Below are 20,682 nucleotides of genomic sequence, written 5' to 3' on the forward strand. Positions count from 1 at the left end.
TTTGTTCCTCCTGTGACTTGAAAGCTGGAGATTGCGTAGATCAGCCTCACCTCCCTGACTCTCTGCTCCTGCAGGGAGCGTCCCTGCTGGTCCTATGGGGGCGGCTTTGCTAATCTCAGTATGCCGGTGCTGTGTGTGTTCCAGCAGGCAATGAGGACACCAGTTTGCCCTCTTGAATCATTACCGAGACATGGTTGCTTACGGGGAATGTGACTCTTCGTGTTTCCTGGCCCAGCCCAGCCCAGCCCAGCCTGACTGCAACTTCCAGCAAGGCAGCTGCCGATTGGCGACTTCCTGCTAAACTGAGATACAAACGTCAGAGGACTGAAGGTCCACCTCAGGATCTTAACTAACACCCAGAACATAAACATAACCATGGTGAAAGGTGGCACTGCAGACTATACCAGCGCCCGGACCAGCGATTTTTTGTTTGTTTGTTTGTGTTTTAAATTTTTTGCTTTTTGGATCACACCTGGCAATGCCCAGGGATTGCTCCTGGCTTTGCACTGAGGAATTACTCCTGGCAGTGCTCAGGGGACCATATGGGATGTTGGGAGTTGAACCCAGGTAGGCCACGTGCAAGGCAAACACCCTACCCGCTGTGCTGTCGTTCCAGCCCCTGAGACAGGTGTTTCTTAGCATAGAATTGAGTTTGTTGTGCACGCTTAGATTCAGGGGTGTTAAAAATGAAAGTACTATGTATACTCTCGGACCACACAAAAGTGCTAATGCACTTTTCCTTGACTCAAAGCATTTATTGCATCTTTCCTCTGTGCTAGACACCTATAATCTGAAAATCAGTGGACTTGGACTAGCATAGATTTTGGGGCAGCTTCCAGGAGAAATCAGTGCAGCAGCAGATGAAAAGGTGTGGTAATGGCCAGGGAAAGGTGGGGGTGAGCAGCATTCCACAGTGTGGAGGGCACAGGCTCTGGAGGTGTAAGCAGAATGGCAGACTCCGGGGGCCGGAGTGATAGCACAGCGGGGAGGGCGTTCATTTGCCTTGCACGCGGCCAACCCGGGTTCAATCCCCGGCATCTCATATGGTCCCCCAAGCATCGCCAGGAGTAATGCCTGAGCATCTCCAGGTGTGACCCAAAAAGGAGAAAAAAAGAATGGCAGACTCCGCATTGTGTGGTGGACGGTTGGTAAAGGGAAACGTCTGATACGTATCTCAGAAACCATTGAGTCCTCGGGGGTCTGAGTGAAAATACAGTGGGTAAGTAAGATGCTTGCCTAGCATGTGACAGACCATGTTTGATCTCTGGCACCCCGTATGTTCCCCAAGGCCTGCAGGAGTGATCCATGACCCTAGAGTAAGCCCTAAGCACTGCCAGGTGTGGCCCTAAAACAAATAACCTTTCAGTTCCCTGCCTCCACCATGGTCTCTCACTTGTAGGTTTTCTTGGACCAATACTATACTTCCTGGTGAGTATTTTCATAAGTCCCAATATGCACATTGTGTACTTCTGCCTTCTGCTCGTCCTGTAACCGTTACATAGTCTATCCCTTAAGGATGACGGACTGCAAAATACCATTTAAGATTATTAACAGGTTTGGGGCTGGAGCGATAGCACAGCGGGTAGGGCGTTTGCCTTGCACGGGGCTGACCCGGGTTCGAACCCCAGCATCCCATATGGTCCCCTGAGCACCGCCAGTAGTAATTCCTGAGTGAAGAGCCAGGAGTAACCCCTGTGCAATTGCCGGGTTTGACCCAAAAAGCAAAAAAAAAAAAAAAAATAGATTATTAACAGGCTTGAGTATCTGGATTATGGTAATGGATCGGAATAGTGAAGGTTGTTTTCTATTTTATTGCCATAGTAAGATATCAAAAATACGATCTGGTCAAAAAGCCTCCATTCTATAACCGTCCATTCATAGCAGCTAATTCTTCACTCGTTTTTTGGGCCATACCCGGTGGTGCTAAGGGCTCACTCCTGGCTCTGTGCTCCTGGCAGGGCTCAGGAGACCAAAGGGGGGTACTTTGAGGACTGACCCCAGATTAGCCACAGGCAAGGCAAACCACATGTAGTACCTGCTTTACTTTCTCTCTTGCCTCCACTCTTGCTGTTTTCTACTCCTGCAAAGCCTATGGCTGTTATCCCCTCGCTTTTTTTTTTAAATTTATTATTGATTTTGAGCCACACCCGGCAGTGCTCAGGGCTTACTCCAGGCTCAGCACTCAGGGGTCACTCCTAGCAGGGTTCAACAGATCATATGGGGTCCTAGGGATTGGACCTGGGCCAGCCTGCAGGCAAGGCAACTGACCTACCCACTATCCTATCAACTTCAGCCCCTATCTCTCCTTCCTTTAGAAGGCCACTTCAAAACTTAAGTCTGGTCATCCATCCCCTAGGTGTAAGTGGTGGAGTTTGGCCTATTTTCAAACTTTAGTATTTTCACTTTCTAGTTCTGTGACTTTGGGCAAATTTATTTTGCCCCTTCATCTTCAGTTTCCTTGTTCATAAAGAGGTAACTGAGATAAAATGATAAGAGGTAAAACATTTAAGCTCAGTCACTGGCATACTCTTATTTTTTGGACCATCCCTCTATGCTCAGGGATTACTCCAGGTAGTGTTTGGGGGACCATATGAGGGGCTGGAGGCTGAGCTCAGGGCAGCTGTGGCCAAGGCCACTGTACTGTCCCTCTATCCCTAAACTGTAAGTATTGGCCCTGATCTATGAACTGATGACTGTAATGCTATTTTCCTATTCCTTAGCTTTATTGCTCTATAGCACAGCGGGTAGGGCATTTGCCTTGCACGCAGCTGACCCGGACTCGATTCCTCCGCCCCTCTTGGAGAGCCCAGCAAGCTACTGAGAGTATCCCGCCCACAAGGCAGAGCCTGGCAAGCTACCCATGGCATATTCCTACCCATGGCATATTCGATAGGCCAAAAACAGTAACAACGAGTCTCACAATGGAGACGTTACTGGTGCTCATTCGGGCAAAATCGATGAGCAACGGGATGACAGGTGACAAGTGATTAATAAAAGATATTACCATCACATAGAATTGGATACTGGCTTTCTGTGGAGCCTGAGAGTTAGCTAAATTATTAACTTTGGAAGCTGACCTCTAAATTACTGCTCCAAATGATATTTTTTGTTGAATGCTCAACTTAGCTCCCATATAAAAAAGATTTTCAGAATAAGGGACCATAAGTCTCTTCCCCTTGTTTTTTTGTGGAGGCAGAGCTTTTGGGTCACACCCAGCGATGTTCAGGAGTTACTCCTGGTTCTGCACTCAGGAATTACTCCTGACAATGCTTGGGAGACGTTATGTGGGTTTTTTTTTTTTTCCTTTTGGGTCACATCCGGCGATGCTCAGGGGTTACTCCTGGCTCTGCACTCAGGAATTACTCCTGGCGGTGCTCAGGGGACCATATGGGACGCTGGGAATCGAACCTAGGTCGGCCGCGTGAAAGGCAAACGCCCTACTTGCTGTGCTATCACTCCAGCCCCTTGGGGGACCATATGGGATGTCAGGGATCAAACTTAGTTCAGCCGTGTGCAAGGCAAACACCCTACCCTCTGTGCTCCAGCCCTCTCTCCAATCTTAAGTATATGGGTTACAGAATTAATGTTGAGAAGTCTCACAGAATATAGTATTATTTACATAAATAGATACATAGATAAAAGCAAGGACTTAACTTTTTTTTTCTTTTACTTTTCTTTGGGTGGGGTCACACCCAGCAATACTCAGTCCTGGCTTTTTGCTCAGGAATTACTCCTGGCAGTGCGTGGGGGACCATATGGGATGCGGAGGGCAGGCGCCCTACCCGCTATACTATAGCTCTGGCCAGGACCTAACCCTTCTTATTCCCCTTTAAAGGCTAATCAGTAAGATGCTATGGTAAGGAGTGGTGCATTATATATATTTATATGGATCAGTTTCTCTAGGCAAGTTGTCGGGCCCACTACAAATATGGATGTATATACATACATATACATATATACATATATATATATATTCACATTTGGGGGGGTAATAGAACTATACCAAAAACAGGGTGAGTGGATAGAGCTGCCTTAAAAGGCCGAGCACATGCTTTGTGCTTTGCATGCGGGAGGCCAGTGTTAAATCCCCCACACCTCACGGTTCTTACAGCACTCTGGCAGCAATACCCCAACACAGAGCCAGCTGTCCAGCACCTCTGGGTATATCCTCCACCACTAATGTGCTGTGCTCTCTAATTCGGGTTCTGTGTATTTGTTTCGTGCCTTATAGGGTTGAGCATTACAGAAGTTTATAGGATCATGCCTGGCACCCAAACTGCCCAATGAATAGTAGGTGCTGTAGTAGCATCTCTGTTAATCTGGCCTATGAGCATAAAGAAAATAGACAAACGGCCGCCCAAAGGCGCGATCTCAGCTGCACACCTCCCTTCCGAAAAAGAGCGCGTAAACGCTCGGCGCGTTCAGCAAAGACTACATTTCCCGCCGAGCTGTGCGGCCAAGCCGGCTCGCGTGCGTGACCCAGAACGGCCGCTCCCGCGCGTCTCTCCGCAAAGGCCCCGGATGCAGTAGCCGACCCGGCTAAGTGGGCGTGGCTCTCGGCGGCGCTGAGACTCGGGGCTCTCCTATTGGTTGCTGTCCTTCCAACTGGATTGGACGCGAAAGAAGAGGGCGGGGACCTGTGTCGAGCCGCGCTCTATCGACAGCCAATGAGAGCCCGGGCCGGACTTAGGCGGGAGGCGGGAAACCGGAGCTGTGCGAATTTGGCGCGAGCCGTCCTGGGTTCTGCTGTTGCTGCTGCTGCTGCTGCTGCTGCTGTTTCTGCTGTTTCTGCTGTTTCTGCTGCTGCGGCTGCTTCTGCTGCGGCTCAGTGCGCACGGGGACTTGTCTGGAGAAGCTCTGTGTGCTAGAGACCCGAGCATTGAAGTGACGCACCTCGTGAGTTGTAAGAGGATTGCTCCGGGAGGCGTGAGGTCTGGGGTGGCCGCAGAGTGGGTGAGGGGCAGCGCGTCCCGGTGGCGCCGGAGGCGGAGGGAAGGGAGACGATCGATCAGATCTGCGGACCGAGGAGATCCGGGCCAGGGGCAGCAATAGGTGCACCTCGGGGCCAGTCTGGCCTTTGGGCATGGGGCAGAGTTGCTGAACATCTGGAGGCAGATGTTCGGGTGTGGGTCTGCAGTTGAGGGCGCCGAGAGCAGGGTCTCGGAGGGCTGGAAACGCGGGACCGTGTTGGGACCGGATGGTGCTGAAGCTAAACCCCATGAGTGCAGTGAGGGACTTCGAAGTATTACAGAAATCAAAGTAAACTTGCCGCGCCACTTAAGGGGTTAAGAACCCGGAGTGGAGGGCTGGACGGGGGTTAAGAACATGCCTTGCACGCGGCGAACCAGGGCTTGATTTCTAGCACCCCATTAGATACTCCCGAGCATAGAGCTAGGAATGATCCCTGAGCTCAGAGCCATGATCGTCCCCGGGTATGGAGTAAAAGTCCAAAACAACAAAAACCAAAGAATTCGGACTATGGAGCCAGAATGCTTGGAATTGTACCCCTGCTCTGGGGTGACTGGGGGCCCGTGTATCACTCAATTTTCTTTTCTGTAACTACCTCTATCACCTACCTCTAACATGACTGGAAAACTTTAAAAGTCAGTTCTTAAAACGCTGTCACGCTTCTTACACAGACGAAGCGGACAGGATTGGATATTGCTGTAATATGGATGTGAGCAGATGTGAAATATTTGTTGCAATAATTTACTTATGAGTGTTGCTTATCAGTCTAAAATTCCATGTGTTGGTTTTTTTTTTTTTTTGTCTTCCCTTTCACCTAATAACTATCTGGTTTCTTTTGTTTGTTTTATTTGTTCCCAGTTGTGCTGCCAGCATGCCTCGAACTAGATCCCAGTCGCAGGCAACGATCACTTTTCCAAAAAAGAAAATATCCCAGACACTGGACAAAGTTAAACTCTCTAATGATACCAAACGAGAACTGACAAATATCCAGGCTACACCCCGTTCTCCTTGTGAAAAAATTCTGCCTCTCAGCCCCAGAAAACGGCTGGGTAAGCTATCAGTGATCTAAGTACAACTTGTTTGTTTTTGGTTGGTTTTTTTTTTTTTTTTTGATCATTGATCCCTCTCTCTCTTTCCTGGATGAGATACCTAGTGCTTCGAGGCTGTTTTCTAAGTTCAATTAAAACCACCATTCATTTTGTTTATTTTCAGAAAGATTTAAAAAGCTTCAGTGTAACCCTTGCTGAGGTCACGATTCTGACCTAGGAATTACATCTGAACTGCAGTTCCTGCCTATGGAATGTAGATTTCTGTTATTGCAGTTATAGAGAGTTTTGAAACTCTCCTCAGTGGTGGTAAAATTTTTTAAAAAATGGCATTCTCTTTTTCAAACAGTGGTTGCTAATCTGCCCTTGCTTCAGAGCATTTGGTTTCATGGTGGGTGTTCTGGTGGTCTCTGGACACCTTTGTAGCTGCCCTGCAGGGAGAGTACACAAAGCTGCTGGTGATCTTCGTGCATGCTGCAAGAGGCAGTGCCCACAGGGAAGAACTTCTGGTCCAAGAGACCAGTGGAGCAATGGTGGAAAAACTCTTGTTCTGAATCAGTTTTAGGATTTCATCTCTCTGAAACACGTCTGTACTAAGGAGCTAGTGGGGCTCACTGTTGCCATCTGCTGGCCAGTTTGTGTTTCTAGAGAAGCAAAAACATTTTCCTGGGCTGTTTCCTGGCAGCAGTTAGAAAGCACCACCGAGGGCCTGAGGGATAGACCAGCAGTTACAGCGTTTGCCTTGCATTCGGCCAATTGAGGCTCTACCTCTGGCATCCCATATGGTCCCTTGAGCACCATCAGGAGTGATCCCTGATGGGAGAGCCAGGAATAACCATTGAGCATTGCCGGTGGTGGCCCCAAATCCGAAAGAAATGTCCCACCACTTTCTCAAGGAAGCAGGAATCTTCGTGATCTTTGTGAGTTCTTTCACTGTCCACTATGCTTGACGGCCACATTTTGGTTTGTGATGTTTCAGGTGATGACAACCTGTGCAACACTCCACACTTGCCTCTCTGTTCTCCGCCAAAGCAAGGCAAGAAAGAAAATGGTCCCCCTCGCTCTCGAACCCCGAAAGGACGCAGATTGGTATTTGACAATCAGCAAACAGTGAAGTCGCCTGGCAAAACCGATCAGACCAGGCTTAGCCCCGACAAAACCTGTTCCTCTGTTCAAAAAGATCAAGAGATTACCAAAACGGAGTCTGCATGTTTGAGGCTATTCCGGCAAGCAGGTGAGTTAACTTGCTGGCTGATGGTCCAGCCTTGGAAACGGGGCTGCTGACCCCGGAAGAAACTCAGCCTGTCTTGGTCACTTCTTTCGCGTCTGACTGTGCTTTCGTGTCTGGCTCAGGCACTTGCTATCAACAAGCCAAGTTGGTCCTGAATACAGCTGTCCCGGATCGGCTGCCGGCTAGGGAAAAGGAGATGGATGTCATCAGGAGTTTCCTGAGGGAGCACATCTGTGCAAGGAAAGCTGGAAGTCTTTATCTTTCTGGCGCTCCTGGAACTGGAAAAACGGCCTGTTTAAACCGAATTTTGCAAGACCTCAAGGTACATGAGTCTGAATTCGAGTGTGCTTGTTCAAACAACTCTTGTTTGTTTATTTTATTTTGGGGCCACACCTGGCGATGCTCAGGGCTTATTCCTGGTTCTGCACTCAGGAATCATTCCTGGTGATGCTGGGGGACCATATGGGATGCCAGGGATTGTACCTGGGCCGGGCGTGTACCAGGCAAGTGCCCAGACACGTGGTTGTTAACAGCTCAACATGCTTAGGGGATTGACGTTTTCGGCGCTTCTCCTGTCATTACATAAAACTTTCCATATAAAAGTAGGGCTGGGGGGCTGGAGCAATAGCACAGCGGGTAGGGCGTTTGCCTTGCATGAGGCCGACCTGGGTTCAATTCCCAGCATCCCATATGGTCCCCTGAGTACTGCCAGGAGTGATTCCTGAGTGCAGAGCCAGAAGTAACCCCTGTGCATCGCCAAGTGTTACCCAAAAAGCAAAAAAAAAAAAAAAGTAGGGCTGGTTCTCTGTTCTGCTGTGAACTCCTCAAGCACTTCAAGTTTCATCGAATTTGTACCAAAAACTAAATACCCATCTTACACTTTTTTTTTTTTTCTAGGACCAGCTGAAAGGCTTTAAAGCAGTCCTGTTGAATTGCATGTCCCTGAGGCGCGCCCAGGCTGTGTTCCCAGCCATTGCTCAGGAGGTCTGTCCGGAAGGAGCAGCCCAGCCAGCTGGGAAGGACATGCTGAAGAAACTAGAAAGCTCTATGACGGCCCAGAAGGGCCCCATGATGTAAGCATGACTCTTGCTGCCTTGTGGCTCTGGCAGATCTGCTCCCCACAAATTCCCATTCCCGGGGGTCGAATGGATGGGCTGTGTTTATGCTCTAAGCAGCGCTTCTGTGAGCTGAAGCAGAAAGGCAAGCTATACACCTTCTGATTTTAATTGAGGAAAAAAAAAAAGTCTTAGAATGAATTGCTTGGAAAGCTCGTGTGTTACTTATGTTTGGGCGTGGGGGAGGCGCAGAGCACTGGAGCGGTCACTGGGGCTGGACAGACTGTGAGCTTCAAATTGGTCTCAGCTGTAGGAATGTGACCTAGAGTTAGCCTAGCTAGCGCAAACAAGCCGGGGCGCGGAAAAGGTGCCAGGGACACTAATGACTGTCTTTGTGTGCAGCGTGTTGGTGCTGGACGAGATGGATCAGCTGGACAGCAAAGGGCAGGATGTGTTGTACACGATATTTGAGTGGCCGTGGCTGAGCAATTCTCGACTGGTGCTGATTGGTTAGTGCTAAATTGTTGCCTAGTAATTCTGTTTGTTTTTAGGGGCCATACTTGGTAGTGCTCAGGCCTTATTCATGGCTCTGCACTCAGGGATGACTCCTGGCAAGGCTGGGGGGGGGGGGAACCATAATTGTGGGGGGCCTGAAATGGTAGGGACATCCTATGGTGCTCCAAGCTGGCGTTGCTCAAGGACCACCACAGGTATGCCCTGAGGTGCCAAGTATTGACTCAAGGTCTTAAACAAGCAAGACATATACTTACCATGTGAGCCACATTCCTGACCCTTAGAAAAGAATTCTAAAGTCCTTTTTTTCTTTTTGGGTCACAGCAGCAATGCACAGGGGTTTCTCCTGGCTCTGCATTTAGGAATCACTCCTGGCTGTGCTGGGGGGGGGGGGGACCATGCTGGGGATCAAACCTGGATTGGCCACGTGCAAGGCAAACGCCCTACCTGCTGTACTATCACTCCGGCTCTTTTCTTTCTTTCTTTCTTTCTTTCTTTCTTTCTTTCTTTCTTTCTTTCTTTCTTTCTTTCTTTCTTTCTTTCTTTCTTTCTTTCTCTTCCTTCCTTCCTTTCTTTCTTTTTTTCTTTCTTTCTTTTTTTCTTTCATGAGCCACATTCGACTGTACTTGGGGCTTACTCTTGCCTCTGGGTTCAGGGATCGAGCCTGGGTCAGCCACATGCACTTCACCTACTATACTACCTCTCTGGCTCCAAAATAGCAGTAATCTTAATCCAGAGCAAGTTCATTGTCTTATGGCAGTTCAGAAATGACACATTCCTCTATTTCTCTTCTAGAGGAATTTGTTTCGCTTTTATGCTGACCTGGCCAATGATAATGAGTGTCACTGATTTCCTCTCCAGGGATAGCTAATACTCTGGATCTCACAGATAGAATTCTGCCCAGGCTTCAAGCTAGAGAAAAATGCAAGCCACAGCTGCTGAACTTCCCACCGTATACCAAAAATCAGATAGCCGCTATATTGCAGGATCGACTTACGCAGGTGAGTGCCAGCTATTGTAGCATTGTGAGGTCTTGGCTCAGTTGTGTTGGGAACTCCAACTATAGTTTTTTTTTTTTTTTCTTTTTGGGTCACACTCAATCATGCTCAGGGATTACTCCTGGCTCTGCACTCAGGAATGACTCCTGGCGGTGCTCGGGGAACCGTATGGGATGCTGGGGATAGAACCCAGGTCAGCAAGGCAAACACCCTCCCCACTGTACTGTTCCTCCAGCCCCCAACAATCGTTTTATTATTTGTTTGTTTTAAGGAAGCCAGGTCATCACACAGGCGAAGCTTGATCTTGATTACTCAGCCACAGTTCCGTAGCTTCCCTTTTTCCCCCCCCTTGGTTTGGGGGCCACATGTGGCAATGGTCAGGGCTTACTCCTGGCAGTGTTCGGGTCAGTATGTGACGCCAGGGTTCGAACCCGAGTTGGCTGGTGCAAGGCAACTTAGGCAAGCACCCTACCTGCTGTACTATCACTCCATCTCCCACAGTGAGAACATTTTTACATGAGTTCCCACCCATGGCTCCATTTACTGGACGCCTCTCTGTTGAAATAATAGAAGAGTCAGGTGCTTCCTTAATGGCATCTAGAGACAGGACCTGGGAGCTGGATAATCCGGGGTAGGGCACTTGCCCTGCACATGGCTGTCCCAGGTTTGATCCCAGGACCCTGAGCTCACCCGAAGTCATCCTCGAGCTTCGCCAGTGATGGTCCCAAAACAAAAAGAAAATTTAGTTTTCAAAAAGACCGGGCGGGGGGCTGGAGAGATAGCACAGCGGGTAGGGCGTTTGCCTTGCACACGGCCGACCCGGGTTCAAATCCCAGCATCCCATATGGTCCCCTGAGCACGGCCAGGGGTGATTCCTGAGTGCAGAACGAGTAACCCCTGTGCATCGCCAGGTGTGACCCAAAAAGCAAAAAAAAAAAAAAAAAAAAGACCGGGCAGGGGGCTGGAGCGATAGCACAGCGGATAGGGTGTTTGCCTTGCACGTGGCTGACCTGGGTTTGATTCCCAGCATCCCATATGGTCTCCCAAGCCCCGCCAGGAGTAATTCCTGAGTGCATGAGCCAGGAGTAACCCCTGAGCATTGCCAGGTGTGACCCAAAAAGTAATTAAAAAAAAAAGATCTGGCGGGAGGAATATTGGGAATATTACTCCATAGTTGGAAGCCTGTATTATGAGCTGGGGGAGAAGGCAGCTGGAATAGAGAGGGGGTCCCTAAGACAATGATGGTTGGAGGAATCATTCAGGATGGGAGATGTGTGCTGAAAGGAGATAAAGGACCAAGCGTGATAGCCTCTCAGTATCTATATTGCAAACCATAATGCCCAAAAGTAGAGAGAGAGTATGAGGGAAATTGTAAAATGACCTGGCAGGGTGAGAGAAAGACCCACGACCAAAGAGACAGTACAAGGGTGAGGCACTTGCCTGGCACAGGGTCAACCCAGATTCTACCCCCAACACTGCCCGGATTGAACCCTGAGCCAGGAGTAACCCCTGGGCACTGCCAGCTATGGGCACCCTTTCAAAAAAATAAAAATTAAAAATAAATTGAAATAGGAGTTATGAGGTGGTGGTGGTGGTGGTGGTATGTGTGTGTATTTTAATGATTAAGTAGACTTTTATTTTAGTTTTGCTAGTTTACAAAATAGTATGTTTAAAAATAGTATGTTTGATTCTATTCTGAGGCCACACTCAGCAGTGTTCACGGCTTACGCCCAGGGCCTTGGGAAGTCCAGATGCATAACTGGGATTGAACCAGGACTGCGTGCGTGCAAAGCAAGTGTTTTCACTCCTAAGTCTGACCCACTAATGGTGCTTTTTCATGAATTGACCACATTTCTTTTTTTTTTCTTAATTATGCTGTTTTGGGGTCACACCTGGCGATACACAGGGGTTACTCCTGGCTCTGCATTCAGGAATGACTCCTGGCAGTGCTCGGGGGACCATAAGGGATGAGAGGGATTGAATCCAGGTCCGCCGCGTGCAAGGCAGATGCCGTACCCGCTGTACTTCCTCTCGGCTCCCTCTACCGTATTCCTACAGCTTGCTTAAATGTGTGGAATTTGGGGCCAGAGCAACAGTACAGCGTGAAGGGCGTTTGCCTTGCATGTGGCCAATCTGGGTTTGATCCCCGACACCCACCAGGAGTTATTATTGCTGGTCCTCTGAACACCGCCAGGAGTAATTGCTGAGTGCAGAGCCAGGAGTAGCCCCTTAGCCTTGCCGGGTATGACCCCCAAAAAGCAAAAAAGAAAGAGAGAAAAAAAAAATTTGGTCTGTAGATGAGGCAGCTGAGACCCTCACTGGTGGCGACGGATGGGGTTCAAGTTTAAACAGGGAAATATTTATGTCTGGGACCTAAATGATGGGAAAAAAATTGTCCAACTGTTGGGTATTCCGTCTTGTCCAAAGGCCTCGCGCGACCAGGTTCTGGACGATGCTGCGATTCAGTTCTGTGCCCGAAAAGTCTCAGCCGTTTCGGGCGACGTTCGCAAAGCACTGGATGTTTGCAGGTGAGTTATGGCCCTGTGGGCTGCTTGTATTAAAAGAGAGAAATGCTGTTAATTGTCTCCCGTAACTTATGTGAATGTGGCTTAAGAGGCTCCATTCCGCCACTTTCTTCCGCCCAGAAAGGAGGACTTGTGTCTCAGCAGGGAGCCCTGCATTTCCACGTGTTAATGTCTGAGACATTATCAGTCCATTACCTACAGAGGGAGAAACAAATGAGATGTTGCTAGCACTCCCTGTGGTGATTATAGATTGGTTAATTACATTTGTATTAAAAAAGACTCCAGTTTACTTTTCCATTAGCTGGTCTCAAGCAGGTTTATTTATGGACCTGAACCATCTTTGCCTTTAGACTTTTTTTCCCCTCCTTCCTTTGCTTTTGTGAGCACCCCTTCCACCAGTTGGTGGTCCCCCACAGTTGTACTCCAGACCCCTCTCCCTTCCCTTCCCCTGCCCCTCCTGCTGGGGAAAGCCTTGTGCTGACTGATGAAATTTCTGCCTTCCCAGTAGGGCCACTGGGCCCATTAAAATGAGGCTTGCTGTGCTGGCCCGCTGGTCCCACCTCCCCTACTGCCTTGCAGAAGACCCAGGTCGGGCTTATGGCTTCCCGTGGGCAGAGCCCTTTGGAGCAAGCGGTGGGAGAAGCAGCTCTTCCTGTTGCCAGCTGACATAATCCTGGGTTTGAAAGTTTCCCCTACTCAGCAAACTTCGCGGGTAAACACTCCAGCCGTGAGCATCGTTCTGCCGGCTAGTGTGTGTGGATGCGACTGGCTCTCTTGGGTCACCCTACAGAACCTCTCTCTTCTCCGGGACGTTTTTCCCCTCATCTGAAATGTTAGCATCGGCTCATGTATGATGACCCACTTGGCATCTCCAAAGGGGAAAGGAAGCATGTAGTTAAGTTTCTCAGAGTCTTGGGTTCATGAATTATTCCAAGGCAATTAAGTCTGCTTTAGCTGAGACATAACCCAGTTTGGTTTGGGTTTTTTTTCTTTTTTTTTTTTAATGATACGGTATGGCTTTTTGTTGTTGCTGTTTCATTTTGTTACCATGCCTGCTTTTTTTTTTTTTTTTTTTTTTGGTGAACTTGGTGGTTTGGCGTGTTTGATTGTTTGATTTGGCTCAGCCTTAATTCATTGTAGAAATATTCTTTTCTAGGAGAGCTATTGAAATTGTGGAGTCAGATGTCAAAAGCCAGACTCTTCTTAAACCACTGTCGGACCGTAAGTAGTTTATCTCCTTCCTGTGCACCTTTCTAAACTGGAAACTTGGTTTCTGGGGAAAGAGGTAGAAAGAGGAAATGAAATGAACATTGTTCAATCCATTAAACCCACACAGGGCTGAGAAATTGTACAGCAGGTAGGGCACTTGGCCTTGCACGAGGCCAACCCAGGTTCAATCTCCAGCACCCTGTCTAGTCCCCTGAGCCCTGCCAGAAGTGATCCCTGCTTTACAATGGGGGTCCCTGGGACCCGATTTAAGCCCTATCACCACGAAAACCCTGAGAACTTCTGAGCATGGAACTAGGAGTGGCCCCAAGCATCACAAGGTATGAGGTATGGCTCCAAAACAGACAAGGACCAGAGTGATAATATAGCATGGGACACTTGAACATAGCTGACCGAGGTCCTATCTTTGACACCCCTGACGGTCCCTTGAGTTTAGAGCCAGGAGTTAGCCCTGAGCACTGCTGGGTGTGGTCCCCCCCAAAAAAAAAAGCCAGACAGAATCCAGCTGTAAGATTTGAGTTCAGATTAGGAGACTTCAAGCCTTTAAGCAGAGATAGGAGGGCAGTTCACTTCCAGTACACTGTATTACTAAAATGACAAAATTAGTTTTCCTTTCTCTCAGCCTTGTTCTCATATAGCCACATTAGATATAAAATGACCGTGAACTACCTATCTTGTCTGTACTAAGTAACCAGTGGGTTTTTATTTGCGTGTTTGGTTGGGGGGGGGTGTAATACTGGCAGTGCTTCAGGGGCTACTCCCACCTCTGCTCAGTTGGATCATTTGGATCATTTGTTTTTTTGTTTGTTTGTTTTTCTTTTTCTTTTTGGGTCATACCCGGTGATGCACAGGGGTTACTCCTGGCTCATGCACTCAGGAATCAGTTCTGGTAGTGCTCGGGGGACCATATGGGATGCTGGGAATTGAACCCAGGTCGGCCTTGTGCAAGGCTAACGCCCTACCAGCTGTGCTATCACTCCAGCCCCTCACTCCAGCCCTTGTTTTTGTTTTGGGGACACACCCAGCATTGCTCAGGGATAACTCCTGGCTGGCTCTGTGCTCGGGAGTCACCTCTGCTGGTTCTAGAGAGACCCTGCGGCACGCCATGTACAAGGCAAGCGCCCTCCCCAGCCCACTCAGGGGGTAGCACAGATAGAAGTGGCCGTGTGTAAGCCAGGTGCTTTAACTCCTGTGCCGTCGCTCCGGATCCTGAATAACCAGTATTGGTCTAAAAGTAGGGCAGGGGCTGGAGCGATAGCACAGCGGGTAGGGCATTTGCCTTGCACGCGGCTGACCTGGGTTCAATTTCCAGCATCCCATATGGTCCCCTGAGCACGGCCAGGGGTAATTCCTGAGTGTGGATCCAGGAGTGATCCCTGAGCATCGCTGGGTGTGACCCAAAAAGCAGTAAATAAAGTAGGGCAGTCTCTTTCATCATTCCTATTCTGGTGGGGGGTTAATTCAAAGAGTTCTGCAGGAAATGCTTTTTCTCGTCAAACTGTTGAAGGAAAAGTCATAAAAATATCGCACAGGTAGCCGAGTGCTCGGGCTGATAAGAGGTGGTATCAGCTGTCTGCTGACACGCAGACCACATAAGGGCCCCTCAGCAACTACTCAGGTTCTGGGCTACTCTGGAAAACAAAAATGCGGGGCTGGAGTGATAGCACAGTGGAGAGGGTGTTTGCCTTGCACGCAGCCAACCTGGGCTCGATCCCCAGCATCCCATTTGGTCCCCTGACTACCTCCAGGGGTCATTCCTGAGTGCAGAGCCAGGAGTAACCTGTGAGCGTCGCTGGATGTGACCCAAAAGGTCTTTTTTTTTGCCAAAAGGCAAAAAAGAAAAAGAAAAAAAGGAAAACAAAAATGCTGTCAGCTGTCATTTCTGAAGGTGCTCAGGGATCCATATGCCATGCTGGGGTTCAAGCCTAGGTTCGCAGCATGCTGTCTCTTGGTTTTTGGCTTGGTTTTGGCTTTTGGGGCCACACCCGGAAGTACTCAGGGACCACTCCCAGAGAGACTTGGGGAACCTTTCGGCGTGCCAGGGATTAAACCTGTGTCAGGTACATGGTAGGCAGGCTCTGCCCCCTGCCCTATTTCTCTGGCTTCTGGGTCACTCTTTCCTTTATGACATTTACACTTGTCAGTAGCCCCTGTCAACACCACCAGCGTGCAGACACGTTCCTGGCAAAATCTGTTCAATGAAAGGGTCAGCCTATGCCTTGCTGTTATCAGAACCACTATTCAGCTCACCTGATTGCTGTCTTTGGATACCTGTATGTGTGCGACTGACATTTGGGGCAGGGGCGTAGGGATGTGGGGCCACATCCGGCAGTGCCCAGGGTTACTCCTGGCTCTGCACTCAGGGATCACTCGCCAGCAGTGCTCGGGGGACCATTTGGGATGCCGGGGATCCAACCCGGATTGGCCACATACAAGGCAAGTGCTCTACCTACTGTACTATCTCTGGCTCCAAGGTGCTGGGGCCACACCTGGAAATGCTCAGGGGTTGTTCTTGGCTCTGCACTCAGGAATCACTCCTGGCAGGTTCGGAGCACTCTACGGGATGCTGGAGATCGATCCCGGGTCAGTCGCACGTGAGGCACTCGCCCTTCCTGCTATACCATGACTCCGACCCCACTAGGGTTGGCTTTAGAGGCTCCTGCAGAGCTGGCCGGTTAGCTCAGTGGCTTAGAGTGTGGTGCTGGTAACGCCAGAGTCGGGGGCTCTGAGCCTGTACGGACCAGCTGCATGTCACACGGGGGCCAGAGCAATAGTACAGTAGGCAGCGCGTTTTTTGCCTTGCATGTGGCCGACCTGGGTTCGATCCTCAGCATCCTGTACGGTCCTCCCAAACACCACCAGGGGTGATCCCTGAGTGCAGAGCCAGGAATAACCCCTGAGCAATGCTGAGTGTGACCCAGAAGGCCAAAACATTTTAAAAATGAATAAGTTAAAGGCGCATACAAGGGGCCAGACTTGGACCAGATACAAGAGTCAAAGAGCACGCTTGTTCTATAGCATATTTGCCCGGGGGTGGGGGGGGCTCACCTGGTGGTGCTGAGGGCATTGCTCCTGTTCCTGTGTTGGGGGGGTGGTCACTCCTGGTGGTACCAGGGTCAGCTGCATAGAAGGCAAGTGCCTTTACTGCTGTACTCTCTTGCTTGCCCAAGAAACACTCTCCCCCCGCCCCCCCCCCCCCCCCCCCCCCCCCCGTTTGGTGTCATTCCTGAAGGTGCTCAGGGATCCATATGCCATGCTGGGGGTCGAACCCATGTTCCCCGAGACTTAGTATCTCCCCAGCCTCAGGGAGCAGCGCCAGCATTGAAAAGATCCAAACAAAAGCTCATCCCATGACCGCTTCCTTGGGATTGTTTCAAAGGACCGGGTCTCTGCAGAGGGAGCCGACCTCGGCCAGCCTTTCATCTCTTGGGATTTTGTTACTTGGTTTCCAGTTTCAATCAGCTGCCTGGGTCCTCTGCTGGTAATGAGAGAGGAACAAATTGTTTTAGAGCCACGGGCACAGGGTCCCAGGAAGGAACTGGGAGGCAAAGATTGCTACAGAGCCGAGGCCCTCCTCTGTCTCTGAGTCAGGCAGCTCTGGGAACAATGAGGCCACAGTCCCGGCCGCCGCTCCGGCCTCTGAGACGGCGCTATCTGCCCCCCTATCCAATGCCGCTGTCTCGAGTGTTACTCCTCTGCGGATGGCTCGCCCAGAGGTCATGTGGGGCGGCTCCCGGGAGCACTTCTGTAGGATGCACTTTGCTGTCCACGTTTAGCCACTTGTTTGATACCAAATATTAGGTGATCTGGCCAACTTATTTTTTTTGCTTTTTGGGTCACACCCAGCGATGCTCAGAGGTTACTCCTGGCTTTGCACTCAGGAATTGCTCCTGGCAGTGCTTGGGGGACCATATGGGATGCCGGGGATCGAACCCGGGTCGGCCACATGCAAGGCAAACTCCCTACCTGCTGTGCTATCGCTCCAGCCCCAATCTGGCCAACTTTTTAATTTTTTTTCCCCCTTTTTTTGGGCCAGACCTGGTGATATGGACCATATGGGATGCTGGGAATACGAACTCGGGTCGGCCTCGTGCAAGGCAGACACCCTGCCCCGCTGTGCTCTTGCTCTAGCCCCATCTTTTGAGGGTAGCACTGCATCTTACCCTTGGGCTTCCAGCTGCACTGAGAACTGTGGCTTCGCCCGTCGCATGGTTGTGCTTGAATTGATTTAAGCATGAATGTTCCTGTATGGTGGGTCTTGATGTCTACCTCACTTCGAAAATCAAATGAAATGTCTGTCTGCTTTACAGGTCAGTCACCCTGCGAATCCCCGGTCCCCAAGCGGGTTGGTCTCGCCCACATATCCCAAGTCATGTCGGGCGTGGATGGGAACAGAATGGGTGTGAGCCCCGCCGGGACCCCCGACTCCTTCCCGCTTCAGCAGAAGATCCTGGTCTGCTCTTTGCTGCTCCTCACCAGGCAGCTGAGAACCCAAGAGGTCACCCTGGGGAAGGTTAGTTGGGAATCTTCGAAGATGGAGCTGGGGTGAGGAGACGACACTTTCCAGAGCAGGTTCCTGGAAACCTACCATGCTTCAACAGATCGGGAGTGAAAATGGATTCTAAGAGTGGGAGTAAATCCTGGGACCAGGGAGAAGGCTGCTGGTTTTATGTCCCCCGGAAAAGAACTGGGCTATTCATGTCATGGTGTTTTTGTTTTTGTTTTTTGTTTTTTGCTTTTTGGGTCACACCTGGCGATGCACAGGGGTTGCTCCTGGCTCTGCGCTCAGGAATTACTCCTGGCGGTGCTTGGGAGACCATATGGGATGCTGGGAATCGGACCTGGGTCGGCCGTGTGCAAGGCAGACCCGCTGTGCTATCGCTCCAGCCCCTATTTATGTCATGTTCTGTTTTTTAACCATTACGAGGTTAGACGGAGATAGAGCGCGGGGGTGAGGGGTGGGGCACAGCCCGCTCTGCTCAGGGCTTACTCCTGGCTCTGAGCTCAGGGGGTTGGATATGGTGTCAATGGTGGGACTCAGGTTGGTTGTGTGCAGGGCAAGTGCCCTACCCGCTGTAGTATCCCAGAGATAGGACCTTGAAGTGACATTTGTTTTCCTGCTTTCCCGCAGCTGTACGAAGCCTATGGTAAAGTCTGCCGCAAACAGCAGGTGACGGCCGTGGACCAGTCTGAGTGTCTGTCGCTTGCGGAGCTCCTGGAAGCCAGGGGCATTTTAGGACTAAAGAAAAGCAAGGAGACACGCTTCTCAAAGGTACGGCAAGGGGCCGGAGCGATAGCAAAGCCGACCCTGCATCTCATATGGTTCCCCCAAGCACCATCCGGAGTCATTCCTGAGCACAGAGCCAGGAGTAACCCCTGAGCATTGCTGGGTATGAACTTAAAAGAAAAGAAAAAAGAGTACAATGAGCTGCTAGTGTGTGCCATTGCTCTTTACCTGGCTTTGGAAACTTGAAACTTGACCTTTGGTTGAAATGAAGGTTATGGGGTTGAGAATATAGGAGGGTGTAGCTCAGTGGCAGAGCATGTGTCTCTGGTATGAAGCCCTGGGTTTGAACCCCGGGCACATGAGAGAGAGAGAGAGAGAGAAAGAGAGAGAGAGAGAGAGAGAGAGAGAGAGGGAGGGAGGGAGGGAGGGAGGGAGAGAGGGAGGGAGGGAGGGAGAGATGATAACGGGGCCTCACTTAGGTAAGCAGTTTGGAGTTTGTTCAGTCAAGTTACAGCTTTGAAGCTGGGATTGCAGTGTGACCGTAGAGGAGGCAGGGGTGCTCTCAAAAAAAAAAAAAATCATTTGGGGTAGGGCACACCCCCAGGTGCTCAGGACCCCTAGACGGTGCTGGGATTTGAACCACAGCTGCGTCTCTGTGCTGTCGGCCCGGAGCTGTGTGATTCACTGGCCCTTTGTGAGAAAGGCTGAACTTAGAAGTTGGAGTACTAACGAACTGTGGTCCTGTGACTTCACCATGAGAAGGTTTATTTTCTCTTCTATCTAGGTATCCTTGAAGATCGAAGAGAAGGAAATAGAGCACGCTCTGAAAGACAGGACTTTTATCGGAAATATCTTAGCTACTGGATTGCCTTAAATTTCTTTTAAACTAACCCCCCCATCTGAAAGTATCGGCCCTCTTTTAGAGAGCTGTGGAATCTTCGTTTTAGTGCTTGACACATATTCGGGTCTGGAAACAAAAATGACCTTTTTTTAAAAAAAAAATTGGAATTGATACGTTTAAATCTTTTGATTTGCCAATATTCTCAAAGGACTTTTACTGTTTTGTTTTAGGGCCATGCCTGGCAGCCCTCGGGACCTACTCCTGGCTCTGTGTTGGGGTGGGGGTTCACCTCCCCAGTGGTTCTCAGAAGACTGTGATACTGGGGATCAAACCCAAGCCTCCAGCATGTAACGCATGCACCAGGTCCATCGAGAGCACTCTCTGGCCCACAAGACATTATCTTTGGGTCTTCCTAGTTTTACACATTAAGATATTAACAAGCAGACCCTCTTATTTTATTTTTTTATTATTTTATTTTATTTTATTTTTGGTTTGAGGGCCACACCCAGTGGTATTCAGTATTGACTGCTCAGGAATCACTCCTGGCAGTGGTCAGGGGGCCATATAGGATGCCAGAGTTTAAATCTGGGTCAGCGGCATGTAAGGCAAATGCCTTTCCTGCTGTACTATCACTCTGGCCCCAGCAGACCTTTTTAACTAAATGTTCACTGCCACAGTCGCCTGGTGTCTGTCACCCGTGAGCTTGCAAATAGGAATTCATGTTGGTGGAATGTGCTAGAGAGTGACTTTCTATTTGCTCCAACATTGCTGTGGTTTTTGTTTTGTTTTGTTTTGTTTTATGAATTTTGAGAAGACTGGGACACAGGAAGGTAAACAAGTGCGCGTGGAGATTTGAAGGACACTTTGACCCAAACCTCCAGGCCAGAGCGGACTGTGCCTCCTTGCGGATGCTTCCACATTGTGACGTTTTTAGAGACTCGTGGTTTCTTGTTCACGCCCCAGGGTGTAGGGGTGGCGAAGAGAAAATGACTCTGTGGATCGTGAATATATTTATTTTCAAGTTGCGTTCTTTTGTCTTTTCTTCACAAGA

General features: G+C 49.7%; 1 protein-coding gene across 1 annotated transcript; it reads left to right on the forward strand.

The window, feature by feature from the left end:
* The first annotated feature begins 3,876 nt into the window (after positions 1 to 3,876).
* Positions 3,877 to 20,657, forward strand: CDC6 (cell division cycle 6). The gene is made up of 12 exons (XM_055132845.1): positions 3,877 to 4,903; positions 5,827 to 6,017; positions 6,994 to 7,248; positions 7,368 to 7,567; positions 8,143 to 8,318; positions 8,703 to 8,809; positions 9,675 to 9,814; positions 12,239 to 12,339; positions 13,493 to 13,557; positions 17,874 to 18,076; positions 18,695 to 18,835; positions 19,575 to 20,657. Exons 2-12 carry the CDS (start codon positions 5,840 to 5,842, stop codon positions 19,662 to 19,664), a joined length of 1,656 nt encoding a protein of 551 aa, XP_054988820.1. The 5' UTR covers positions 3,877 to 4,903; positions 5,827 to 5,839; the 3' UTR covers positions 19,665 to 20,657.
* Positions 20,658 to 20,682: the final 25 nt, after the last annotated feature.

The sequence above is a fragment of the Sorex araneus genome, chromosome 3 (genome assembly GCF_027595985.1).
Source record: "Sorex araneus isolate mSorAra2 chromosome 3, mSorAra2.pri, whole genome shotgun sequence".
NCBI lineage: Eukaryota > Metazoa > Chordata > Mammalia > Eulipotyphla > Soricidae > Sorex > Sorex araneus.